Source organism: Euprymna scolopes, chromosome 12 (assembly GCF_053919585.1).
Source record: "Euprymna scolopes isolate OS-2025 chromosome 12, ASM5391958v1, whole genome shotgun sequence".
In the NCBI taxonomy this organism is placed as follows: Eukaryota; Metazoa; Mollusca; class Cephalopoda; order Sepiida; family Sepiolidae; genus Euprymna; species Euprymna scolopes.
This window is the reverse complement of record NC_136493.1, coordinates 56,237,221-56,251,201: the sequence shown is the minus strand read 5'-3', so window position 1 is coordinate 56,251,201 and position 13,981 is coordinate 56,237,221. Positions and strand designations below refer to the sequence as shown.

Here is a 13,981-nt window from a genome sequence, read left to right as displayed (position 1 = left end):
ATAAATAAATTAATAAATAATACTCATCTCAATAATGAATTCCAATTAAAAACAATATATAAACTGGCTAGTTATTTTAGGACTGAATCCTATACATAAAAATATATAAATATATACACATACCTTACTTTATATAAAAATATCCCGATGAGAATGAATCCATGATTCTCTCGACTAGTTACGAGATTATATGAGTGAAAGAGACTGAGGAGATTTCTCTCTTTGATATGATGGAGGAAAGAGTCAATTAAATTGCTAGATAAAAGTGAGTCCTTAACAAGATGAAGATGATAAACTTCAACCTTTTCATTATTATTTACACTTATGAAATGATTTGGGGTAGCACGGTAATTTGTATAATCTCCCTTGACTGAAGAATTCTCTAGATATACCAGAAACACTAGCTGATTAGGATTCTAACATCTTGCTCTATGCATGCTTTTAAGCTGAATAAACCCTGTGAAAAATACCAAGTTATTGTGTCACTAAAAGCAAGAAAACTCTCAATTCGGACCAAGAAGTTTGTCAGCTTCAACCCAACAGTAATGCCAATATGACCCAACATTAAATCAGACAACAACATCAATATGACCCAACACAGATTCAAACAGTAACGCAAATGCAACCCAACACAGAGACTCTAACAGTAACGTTGATATGACTCAATATGGACTCAAACAGAATGTTGATAATTATGAACCTTGACACAATTTAAGAGCTACCTGCAAAATTACTTTCGAATGATTTGGGTGTCATCTTTATATAGATCTTGGATGAGTACATTCTAGTATTTCAAGGGGTGTCCAGTGAAAAAATGCAGACACCATTCCCAGGTGTTTCCGTGCATGCCCATTAAAGTTATTTTAGGAATTACATCTTGTAAACAGAACCACCAATCCTTAATTATAACGCATGAAAAGTTTTTGAAGCTGACAAATTTTATTAGTAGAGAAAAGTTATTAAACATTTATGAAGTAATGAAAAATCGAATCAAGCTAACAACAAAAATGAAACTTAATTTTCTGAAATTTATGAAGTAGACAAACTTGTTAGGAGTGAAATATAAATAGAATCATAATTCAGGATGTTTTATTTAACAAGAAACAAACAATTACTGTACACGTATATGTCTATAAGCAGAAATTATATCAATGCTCACAAATAAAGTACAAAATCCTTCTTTGTTTCATGTTTTATAAATATTACTAGCTAGTTTGCCTGCTTACGATTGCTTTGCAAAGTTCACTACTTGAAATACTTTGAACCAAAATTTTAAATAATAAAAGATGAGACCCTTTACATTGATTCATATAAATCGATAAACATTAAAGTTTATTGATACAATGATTAGCATGTATTCATAGACATAAACATTAACATTCATTTGTATAAATAAATATTAACATTTTGGTAATTTTTGTACAAATTTATTTATCATTTAAATAATGTAAAAAATGAAAGGTTGTTTACAGGATAAGAACAATCATTGAATTTAAAAATTATAATAAAAGAAAATTGCTAATAGAATAGAATAGAGAGAAAGAAAAAAGAGAGAGAGAGCATCTAAGCAAGGAGTTAGTTACCCTGTCCCTTTCTCTATGAACTTTTCTTGCTTATATGCCTTATCGGTATATCTTTTTCTAGTGCAATTTTAGTTTAATTTAAATGACTTCCCTTGAAACTTAATCCAGAAATAAATAAATGTTTTAGTAATTTATTCTTTTTTTTTTTTTTAATTAAATCATTTGAATTAATTACTGTTACTGATAAAACTATTGCATAGATGTCAGAAAAATAGGACAATAAAATTACAAATGAATAACACCAAGCATTAATTTATTATAAACTGTTTAAAAAATGGTTATTCAAATTATGCATTCAAATAACTATCTTTGGTTCTTTTATTCATATGCAGTATTTCAAAATATTATATTGTTTTATTGATTTAAATAGCAATAGGCTATTTTGATTATAACATAGGAGTTATAAATGAAACCCCGAACTGTCACATTTGTTCATCTACATTAGAGCAGAATTAAGTTTTAGTTCTTTATCATTTATGCTACTACCTACCAGAAGATGCAATGATGAAGCCTACTACATCCCAGTTTAAAGTTGTCTTGGACAAACATTCAGACTGTATATAAATGTACACATCTATTTTTTTAGATGGCTTGTTGCACATTGCTATTTTTTGTTAATAAATTTGATTTGAAACCTGGTTTTGCAATCTAATTGTGTGAAGAATTTTTTTAAATTATTATTATACCATTCTAAAATAAAAAAAAAAAGAAGCATTCTTCTTTCCTCATTTTCTTAGAGTAAAGTAAAAAATTTCCATAAAAACTGATAAACATGAAGAATAGACACAAATTTACAAAAATCTTGCTTTTTTTTTTTGAGAGAGAAATTAAAAACATGCTTCTTCTTCTTTTAGAATATTTTCTCCACATAAGATATGAGTTGCATGTTGGTCATGATGGCATAAAGTGATTTCCTTCATGAAATTCTATTATTTCTGCTGGTTTTGATGTGCCTATCAGAAATGCAAGCAAAACTTATTTGCAGCAATTGTTAATAATGGATGACTATTACATTTTACCCTTAAATTCTTTTTTAAAATCTACAAGCTATTTCTCTTTTTACAAACTTACCTGAAAGAAAAAATTAACTAAAAATAATCTTTCATACATAACTCATAACTTTTTCAATCAGTTATATTTCACAGCAGACTTTTAAGGAAACTACAATTTCATGTTACACCAATTGCCATGGCTGATAGCACCATTCCCAAGAGTCTAACATCCCAACTCCTCAACCTAACATTCACAGGTAACATGATTTTAAACAAATACATAGAAGATACTGCCAAATCTGTTGCAAATAAAGTGACTCCCTTTACCAGGCTAGAAAACTTCTCACACTTTCCAGCATCTTACATCTCTACAAAGCCACTATTCATTCTTGTATGGAATATTGTTGTTACATCTTGACTAGTGCACTAGTCTATCTCTTTCTGAAAAAGAGTTAAAAAAAGAAACTCTAACCTAATATGTCTCACACTGTCTACCAAACTCCAGCTTCTGTTTCATCATTTCAAAGCTGCATCCTTGAACTTGTTGCATTTGTGTCCCAGTCAATGTAAATATTCTCAACCAATCTGACAAGCAGCAAAATTTCATCCCTTCACCATTAGAGGTCTCCAAATGCCAGAAAAATGTTCTATCTTAATAGCTTCTTTCCTTGAACTATTTGTCTTTGGAATTTTCTCTGTTCTCCTTGTTTTCTTGACTGTATTAACATGTAGACATTTAAATGTAATGTGAACAAACATCTCGCTGACCAACTCCCCACTTAGGACGCTCACCTAATTCACAGTAGTCCCTTATGTCTCCATGGCCATGTGCACTGTTTATGGTGAATAAAAGTTGAAAAAAAAAACCCATAATTTTTTGATTTAATTACTTTTGTATGCGTAATCATTTTGTTTTTTTAATCTTCTGCCAAACATTGTTGATTTTATTCATTCTTATTCTTAAGTTCCTAAAATATTGTTTTGTGTGATTTCTCTACAGCTTCTTTATTAGAGATGAGATGTTGCTCGTCTTTTTATACTCTATCATTATTTCCATGGAAAGTGGTTGACTGCAAAAAACTTTCCTTTTATTCTCTTTGTGCTTGACATCAAATCAAAGTTATATGAACAGATTTTCTTTTCAAAAACATCTTATCTATTCAACATGTCGAGACAAGATTATTTCCCTGAGAAATACACAACAGTCATCTTCAAATCTAATGTCAATAAACACTTACCATAAGTTTTCCCTCTACAGTATTAACTCTTATCCTCAAGTGAGTTTTAGCTTTAATAAAAAAAAGAGATTGTGAAAGCTCATCCTATTATGGCACCTAAGTAAACAATTACTCACAGAAGAGACTTGCTTGCTGGTCATTAGAGTGGGCGCGCCGAGAGCCCAAATCTGGAGACACCCTAAAGAGCTAAATAGAAGCTCATCTTTTCATCCTCCTACCGAGAAGCTGTCTGAAAAAATTCAAGTTGAAAATCCTGCATCTTGAAACAGTATATGTTTATTAAGTCGAAACGAACCTGAATAATTTCACTTTTCCTTGTACGACTATCTGAAATTATCTTATGCAATAATTATTTTTGTTTATAAAAAAAAGGACCCCAAAGTTATTATTGGTTGCTTTGATTGTGGAGCATAACCCAGTTGATTTCAAATCTACCCTGAAGGAAAACAGCCCGCCAGCAATGCGAGTGCACCTGTGAGAGAAGAACTCAACCCCCAATGACTGACAATGAACGACCAGCGTGTTAAAGGTATTGCCACCTGGACTTAGTGTCATGTGCGTTTTGTGTGCTCAGAGCATCAGAGCGCGGGTTTCCAGTGGCCAGTGTCTGGTTACATTTTAAAAGGGTCCATCACTAGACGAAAATGAAGGAAGAGCCACTGGGACTTAGGGTTAGTGCACACCATGCTTTTACTATGCTCGTGCATGCATGACAGACCCAGCCAGCCTGGTTAGACACTCAACCCTTATAATGGCATGTTTTTATTCACCAACTTTTTCGTGACAGGATAGAAGCACATATATTTTTCTCTATGTAAATATATACAAATACATGCACATTGATCTTGATTATAGAGTTGAGGATTGCCTTCCTCTCTACTGACATTTCAGAAAAAATCTACTTTTCCCCAGGCTGAGAGAAAAAAATGCCTCAGCAAATAAAAATATAATTATTTGCATATGTCATTATAAAAAGTTAATTAAGCTATCAGCAAATCTGCCTCGGTATGTGCGAACCTCAATCAATCAGACGAAATTAGAAGAGAGAAACGCCAAACGGTTCTTCTGAACAAGCCGGTCTGATCACATGCAAGACAGGAGCTAAAAATAGTTCATGGAAAATTAAAAGTTGTTTAACATTCCCATTAGTAATGTCAGCTGTAAATGGATTCTGTTTAAGATTAATCACCATACTCAGAAATCACCCAATTACATTTCCAACAATGACGTCATTTGAATAGGAAGTCGTCAAAATTGATTATAGAATATTTTTATTTTCTGAATAAGTCAGCGTCATGAGACACATCCGGTTTTCTTAATTTGCGCATGTGTATAACGCCTTAGCAACGACAACCGCAAGTCAACAATGTACGTGAGAGTCTTGTTTACGTTTGGTTTTGTTTAATAGAATTTTTTTTTCAAAAGTCGGAAAAGATCTCCACGATCATACGTACGTAAACAATACGCTTGTTAAAACCATATTAAACTTGTTAATTCGTATTTAGTATGCTGAATTAAACATTGTTTTGTTATACACTTATCTGATAAAATTATTTGAATATATATATAGGCAAACTACAATCTACTTATATATATATATATATATATATATATATATATATATATATATATATATATATATATATATATATATATATATAAATATAAATAAATAAATAAATACTTTTTTCTACATAGTTTTATTCCTCTTTTTCATGGCAAACGTTTTTCATAAACATAGCAGCATTTTTATAATGGATTAGCTATACCTCCCAGACATTGTCCGGGGGATCTTTTTATTCTCATTTTTTTTTTATTTTTTATAAATCAATATGATTTTGAAGATTAAATCTAATTATTACATTTTTGTTTGATCATGTAATTATTAACTGAACATAATTATTATAAAATTTTAATCAATTTGTTTTGGTTTTTTTTTCTTCAAAAAACTTCCCGTCTTTTAATACATTTGTGGAAAAAGTTAATTTTCCCAAAAACAAAAGATTTAATGACAGCTAAAGGAAGCAATATGTACCTACCTTAGGTTACGGAAGAATTGCTCCCTTCCACGATGTGACAGTCAGTTTCGCCTGACAAAGAAGTGGAAGATATCCAAAGTAACTTCTCGGCCAGCAGAAAACACAACTAGTATCTAAGAAAAAAAATCTATAAGAAGTGCGAATACCGCCTATAGAACTGAAAAGTCATGTGATTAACCATCACATGATCTGGAAAAAAAAAATGGTAAAACGACTGATAAGGCAACAATATTTCTTTTTCTTTCTTTTTTTTTTTTTGTTAGTAAACAAGATAAGTGCATACGGATCTCCTGTTTTGAGCAATCATTAATCCTTTTCTTCACAGGTTGTTAAGAATTTTGGTTAATGTGTGCTAGAGTACCAACTAAAGACTTACCTAAGGAAATTGAATGCGCATGAAAACAAACATGCCCACCAGTGAAAATAATACAGTATACATTGGATAATAAAGATCTTAATAACATTAAAAAAAAAACTACTTGTCGGCGATAATTTTTAATGTGATATTTGTTCAAAACAGACCCGAGTAGCCCTAAAAATCAACTTTGAAAAGGTAAATCTTAAGTTGGTACTCTAGCACGCACTAACAAAAATTTTAAAACCAGAAATGTCTTTCTATTCAGCAAGTTTAAACTTGCTATAGTAAAATTTGTTACATAAAAATGGATAGGTGTGTTTAAATTTATATATGCAGAAATTCAGAAAAAAAAAAAATCTATTTTTGTTAAATGTACAGTTTTTGATTAATTTCTTTATTATTTATCCATTTATTTATTGCGGACTATTATTCTCATCTAGTTGTTGCTTCACGACGTTTCAGCCAACTATTCCTCTGGCCTTCATCAGGTGGTTAACCGTGACGGGATAGGAATGCTGAATCTCCTAACTACTCCCTTCGGGACTTGTGGCATAGTGGATACAGACGTTGAATTTCTACGGTTCCAGGTGAGCATTGTCTGAAGATAGCAGTTTCAATCCTATCCAAATCCGGCCAGAGGCTTAGTTGACCAAAACGTGGTAAGACGACAACAACTATGGAAGGCAGTAATTGCTGAGGATGCAGTTAAGAGATTCAGCGTTCCTATTCCGTCACGGTTAACCACCTGATGTTGGCCGAAACATTGTGAAACAACAATAAGAAGATAAGGATAATAGTCCACAATAAATAAATTGATAAATGATAGAAATTACTCATCTCAATGAAAATTACAATTAATTAAATAATTTCTTTATGTTCTGGATTTTTTGAGATAAGGATTGATAATTTGGATTACTTGGACTATAATTCTCATTTTGGATGTTATTCGCACAACATTTCAGCCGATGTAACCTCCAACCTTCTTCAGGTGTATCAATCAAACTCAGGAATTAATCATGGAGGTTGGAGATTACAACATTGAGAGAATAACATCCAAGATGAAAACAGTAGTTTGAATAGTCGAAATAATACAATTTTGTTTATATATCGGCTTTGCGCATATCAGTAAAAATATAATAAAAAAAAATTTAAAGAAAGAGAGATAGGAAAAATACACGATCACAATTCAATACGAATTAAACTTTTATTTTAAATGATTCATTATTGTCCTTTTTTTTCTGATGCTTCCTTTTTCACCCCAAAATATCTTCAATATATCTGTTTCTCTTTTAGATCTTTGGAAACGCTATTGAAATCTGCAAAATGAAAACATTGGATGAACTAGTGAAAATGACACATTGTAAGAAAAAACTATTCTAAAAAGTAGCAAATCTATATATCTATAAAAGTGAAAATGTGTGTGTGTGTGTGTGTGTGTCTGTGTACATTTCCCTACTAAATAGCTCTGTCAATTTTCGGTCTACAGACTCAAAATTTGATATAAGGAGTATTGAGATTTGAGAAAATCTTTTTAATTGGTTTTCAGCCAGAAATTTGGCTGTCAAGGAGTCAAAGTTCAACAATTTGACCTTTGAAAACTCTACCAAACTCCTCCGCCAATTTTGGGTCTAAACACTTGAAAATTTAAATTTAGGTTACTTAGACATGTATCAAACTTTTTAATTTGATTTGAGCCCCAAAAAATAAATCTTAAGGGGTCAAAATTAGGGTCAAAGTTAAAAAAAATGTGACCTCTGCGGTCTCTACCAAATTACCCAGCCAATTTCTGGTTTAAACATTTGAAATTTTACATAAAGGGTATTCAAAGATAGGGCAAGCTTTTTAACCGCTTTGGGTCCAAAATTTGAGTGGGCAAGAGGTTAAAGTTCAAAAGATTGAACCTTTGCAGTGTCTAGCAAACTACTCAACCAATTTTGGATCTAAACATTTGAAATTTATACATAACAGGCATTCAAACATGCGGCAAACATTTTAATCAGTTTTGAGGCGAAAATTTGGCTGCCAAAAGGTCAAAGTTGAAAGAGTTGACCATTACAGATTCTACCAAATTCCTTCATTAATTTGGGATCTAAAGACTTGAAATTTTAGATGTAGGTAACTTGGACATGAGTAAAACTTTGTATTTTGATTTGAGACCAAAATAATAAATGTTAAGGGGTCAAAACTGGGGTCAAAGTTTAAAAAAAATTTATTTCTGTGGTCTTTACGAAATTACTTAGATAATTTTTGGTTTAGACATTTGAAATCTTACATAAAGTGTATTCACACGTAGGGCAAGTTATGAACAGTACATAGGGCCCGAGCAAAGCTGGGCTGAGCTGCTAGTATTTGAGAAAATAACTCTTTGTCTAACATTTACAACTGTTGGGCCACCAACTAACTTCAGAATATTGCTTTATTAAAATTTAAGTAAAGCGTTATTCACTAGTTTACCAAATTAATTGTAATTATCACAAAAACTTACAGAACTAATCCTAAAATACTGCATATTGTTTTAGAAAAAAAAAAAAAAAATCTATTTAGTGAATTTTAAACATGATTTTATATAATAATTGTTCAAAAATAATAATTTTTAACAGTATGAAAATATATTCATGTTTTGAAAGAATTTTTTATGGAAATCACTCCAAACAAGGTGTGAAAATGATTACTGTAAAGACAGTAGATGCTTATTGACCTTAGTCTTGAAAAGAACAAGTTTATAGGTAGGAGAAAAACAGTCAGTAGGAAGAGGTTCCCACAAGCTTGGAAAGAAGCTACTGGAATAGGAAACTGTATTGTAATGAGGTATCAAAACAGCAAATTAATAGAAAACACTATTCTTTAAACATGGTCGTTTATTCGGGATTTGGTCTTTATCTAATAGTATTTACTAAGGAAATAATGTAATTTTGTTGCAGATAATTTAGGATGCTGAAAATGGTCGGCAGAACAAGGAAATAATAAAATAATACAACTATTAAAAAATTGTAATGCAAGTGAAAAAAGTGACCAATAATAAACGAGTGAACAAACGATTTCGAGTGATGCCAGATGGGATCAGAGCGTTGATGATGAAAAGATAGAAGCTTGGTCTTAGATGCATTAAAATTAACCAATCACCTCTTTCACCATTACACATGCTCAAGATCAGAGGAGAGAGAATTAGAGACAACTTGGCCATTTACAGCCTTTGAAAATATTGCTATAGATGGTAGTGTCATCAGCATAAATGTCTACAAATGATCTTAGGATGTTATTTGGGAGATCATCGATGTAGATCAGGAAGAGAGTTGGGCCCAGGATGGACCTCTGAGAGACTCCAGTATTAATACTGTGAGCTTCTTTATTATATTATTTCTGAGATGATTTCTGGCCAGTAACCACTACTCTTATGAACCTATCAGAGAGAAATGATTTAATAATTGAGAAGACATTTCTAGCTATGCCGTAGCTGGAGATTTTGTGGAGTAGACCTTTATGCTATACCCTATCAAAGGCCTTTAATATGTTGAGGGCAGTTTCCCTAGAAAGGAAGCCTCCATCGAGAGATTCGCTAATCCTATGAGATATAACTGTTAGCACATCTGCTGTTGATCTAGCAGAACAGAAGCCATATTGCATGTCACTGAGGAGATTATTTTTGCTGAGGTGGCTGACTACTTCTGTATTTAACGCAGATTCTAGCAACTTACTCATGATGCACAGGAGACTGATTAGTCTGTATTGAGACGGATCACACGAATTTTTAAATACAGGACATACTGATGAGGTTTTCTAGGGTGTTGGGAAGCATTTCTCCTTAAGACAATGCTTAAATAGTTTTGTAAGTATGGGAGCTAGTTCTGGTTGAAGCTTTTTGAGCACGATAATAGGAATACCTGTCAGAACGAGTTGCTCTACTGGAATTAAGGTTTTTGATTAGCTTGACAACATCACGCACAAATATTTGTAAGTCGCATACCATATTTTCAGAAATAGGAAGAAATATGGGGGGGGGGGCCCAACCACATAGGGTAGAATTAGCTGCAAAGTACTTGGCAGAGTTTGATTTTGTCCAATGCTGACAAGATTACCTCAAATCCATTGATGATGGTTGGAATAGAGCACACACTTCTATTCAGGACCCTGTTCGTTATTTGCCCAATTTGGTGGGAACCAAGCTGCTGCTCAGCCATTTTGGAATTGATGGACTGTGCATACAACTCTCTGGTGTTCTTTTCTTTTTTTTTTTTTTTAACTATTCTGTATTCTAACAATTTGATAAACAAAAAGTGACTTATGTAGAATACAAACCTTGTTGAAATTATAACATTATTTAGAAAGCCATTATTAATGAAGGTTGGGGGGTATTTTTTAAAACTATTTTGTACTTTCATCTTACAATTTTATAAACAAAAAGTGATTATGTAGAATACGGACCATGATGAAATGATAACATTTTATTTTATAACATTATTTAGAAAGCCATTCTTAATATGGGGGGGGGAGGAGCGTATCTTGTAACTATTCTGTACTTTCACCTAACAATTTAATAAATAAAAAGTTACTGGTGCAAAATACGGACCGTGCTGAAATAATAACGTTATTATTTAGAAAGCCATCTAAGAATCATGAAAATGATGAGGTAGAAAAAAATTATTCAGGAAAAACTGTACTGATAAGCAGAACAGAAAACATTTGACATGTTTTCAAAATAAGTCAATGTATTTGTGTACAAACTGAAAAAAATGCTGCGTCATTTTATCGAAAATGACGTCATTACTCTTTAACTTAACTTGCCATTTTCTTAAGAATTCATTAAAATATGATATCCATACACTGTTTATGGGAGGGAGACGAAAGACGAGGTCGCTGGAATGCTGAGATAAGATACTACACTTTGATCTTAGCCAAAAGACCAAATAACCGTAATATGGAGTAGTTTCCTACCAGGTATTATCTCCTCCTTAAAATACAAAAATGCATAAAAAATCAACACAATGTATATTTTTCCTTATTTGTCATATTCCAAAAGTCACGTAAATAGTGTCCATTATATTATCAAAATATTACATTTTATATAATCATATTTTAAAGCGTGGGGGAGGATATGGTGTCAGTCCCTGAAATGGTTGAAACAGTTTACAATCTCAAAATTACTATATTTCATATATATTTTTAAAGAGGGGGAGGTACATGAAGTCAGTACAGGAAATGGCAGAAACAGTTCACAATCTCAAAATTCTTTTATTTCGTATGAATTTTTAAGCAGTGGCTTCATGGAGTCAGTCCCTGAAATGACTGAAGCACTATACGATCTGAAAATTAAGTTATTTTATATATATTTTTAAAGAGTGGTGTGAGTAAAACCCAGAAGTGGCCAAAGCAGTTTATCATCTTAAAATTACTTTTTTTCATATAGATTTTAAAAAAGGGAGGTATATGAACTTAGTCTCGGAAATGGTTAAAGCAGTGTAAGATCTCAAAATTACTTTTTTTAATATATATTTTTAAGATGAGGGGGGGGGGAGTATGGAATCCTGGAAATGACTGAAGCAGTTTACGATTTGAAGGTACTTTAATTCAAATATATTTTTAGATGTGGGTGGGTATATGGAGTCAGAGTGAAGTGGATACGATTTTCAAAATTACTTTACTTAATATATATTTTTAAGAGACGGGTAGAATCCTGGAAATGGCTGAATCAGTTTACGATCTCAAAATTACTTATTTCACATAAAATTTTAAGAAGGGGGTATATGGTGTCATTTCCGGAAATGGCTGAAGTATTGTGTATTGAGAGGTGGATGTCTATATAACCGAGTTTATATGGTACAAACTTAAACGTATGTTGTATCTAAATGATACTTATATTTTCTTGACTAACGGGCCAGATATAAAAATGTATATATGCTGTGTTTGTGGTATAACAGACTGTTGCCCTCATATACTAATGTCTATCTTTATGGCCTGTGACTTGTCTAGTTTTTGTGTGTGCATGTAAGAACATATAATACATGTGACATGATGACATACCTGTTTCTGCTGCTCACTTCGGGGGGATTTGCCAACCGTCCTTGGGGGAGCTGGAACCTGTTTAAAGGAAACGCTTCAAAACAGGGACCATAGATGAATGTGTGTTTTTATATATATTCTTTATTCCCTTCCAGGCATTTCTGGAGTGAATGATGATCTTTGGCTTGGGGGTGTTCTTCTATGTCTTTATTCTGAGATCATCCCTCCATTTTAGCCCATCTGTCTCTCTTGGTGCCTCAAATTCAACGTAAACTATGTTTGCGCAAACTGAAACATGTAATATGTGGCACATCACATCCAGTCCCTGTTTGCATACTTTCCTGTGCAAACTGTCAAAAATCACGATTCAAATCTCTGTTGTCCATTCATCGCTAGGTAGATAGATAATTATATAGACAGATAGATAGATATATAGATTAATAGATAAACAGATAACAGACAAGTAAATGCTTCTATACCGCTGTTATCTAACATAAGCAGTTTACGATCTGCAAATTACTTTAATTCAATATATATTTTTAAGGAGGATGCATATCTGGAGTCAGTCCTGGACATGACTAAAACAGTTTGCGATCTCAAAATTACTTTATTTCACATATATTTTTATGATGGGAAGGGGAGGGTTATAGATTTGTCCTGGAAATGTCTAAAGCAGTTAATGATATGCAAATTACTTATTTCATATATATTTTGAACAATGGGAGGTATATGGAGTCAATCTAAGAAATGGCTGAATCAGTTTACGATTTCAAAATTACTTTATTTTATTTAAAATATATTTTTAGATAAGATATGGAGTAAGTCTAAGAGTGGCTGAAGCAATTTATATTCTGGAAATTGTTTTATTTCAGATATATTTTTAAGAGTGAGGGGTACATGGAGTCAATCCTGGAAATGGCTAAAGAAGGTTACGATCTCAAAATTACTTTATTTAATATATATATATTTAAGAGAGGGGTATTTGAAGTCAGGCCCGGAAATGGCTGAAGGAATTTACGATATGAAAATGACTTTATTTCATATAAAATTTTAAGAGAGGGATATACATAGTCAGTCCTGGAACTATCTGAAGCAGTTTATTATCTGAAAATTATTTTGTTCATATATATATTTAACTGGAAGAAGGAGACTATATGGACCCAGTTCCGAAATGGCTGAAGCAGTTTATGTTCTGAAAATTGTTTTATTTCAGATATATTTTTAAGAGTGAGAGGTAGATGGAGTCAGTCCCAGAAATGGCTGAAGAAGTTTACAATCTCAAAATTACTTTTTTTAATATACATATTTAAGTGAGAGGTATCTGAAGTCAGTCCTGGAAATGGCTGAAGCAGTTTATGATATGAAAATTACTTTATTTAATATATATTTATTAGAAGCTGGGTATATGGAGCCAGTCCCGGAAATTTTTTAAGCAAATTAGCATTTGAAAATCACTTTATTTCATATATATATATATATATATATATTTAAGAGAAGCGTGGTATATGGAGTGAGTCCTGGAAATAGCTGAAGTAGTTTATGATCTGAAAATTACTTTATATCATACATATTTTTATGATCTTTCCTTTTTAATTTCTATTCATATTATTTTGAATGTAACTACCTTGATTCAAGAATGTCATTGTTTTGTTCTATTTGGAGTTGCTTTGAAACAATAAGTATTTGAAAGAGGTAACTCCAGTATTTGAATTACAATTTTTCAGCACAATAAAACAACAGAGTGGAATGAGTTAGGCAAAAGATACTAAAAGAT

The 13,981-nt window shown here is 32.0% G+C and overlaps 1 protein-coding gene across 7 annotated transcripts in view; it reads left to right on the top strand.

Annotated features, from left to right (window-relative positions):
- Positions 1 to 13,981, top strand: part of LOC145291298 (calaxin-like) — a 174,636-nt gene that overhangs the window by 101,328 nt on the left and 59,327 nt on the right. For 5 of the 7 annotated variants that reach the window (XM_080136979.1, XM_080136981.1, XM_080136980.1 and 2 more), the window contains one exon: positions 7,504 to 7,570. In XM_080136979.1, coding sequence (XP_079993105.1) covers positions 7,504 to 7,570 — 67 coding nt within the window. Of the gene's footprint in view, positions 1 to 5,093; positions 5,264 to 7,503; positions 7,571 to 13,981 lie in introns of those variants that run through there. The other 2 variants (XM_080136983.1, XM_080136982.1) reach the window with 2 other exon arrangements.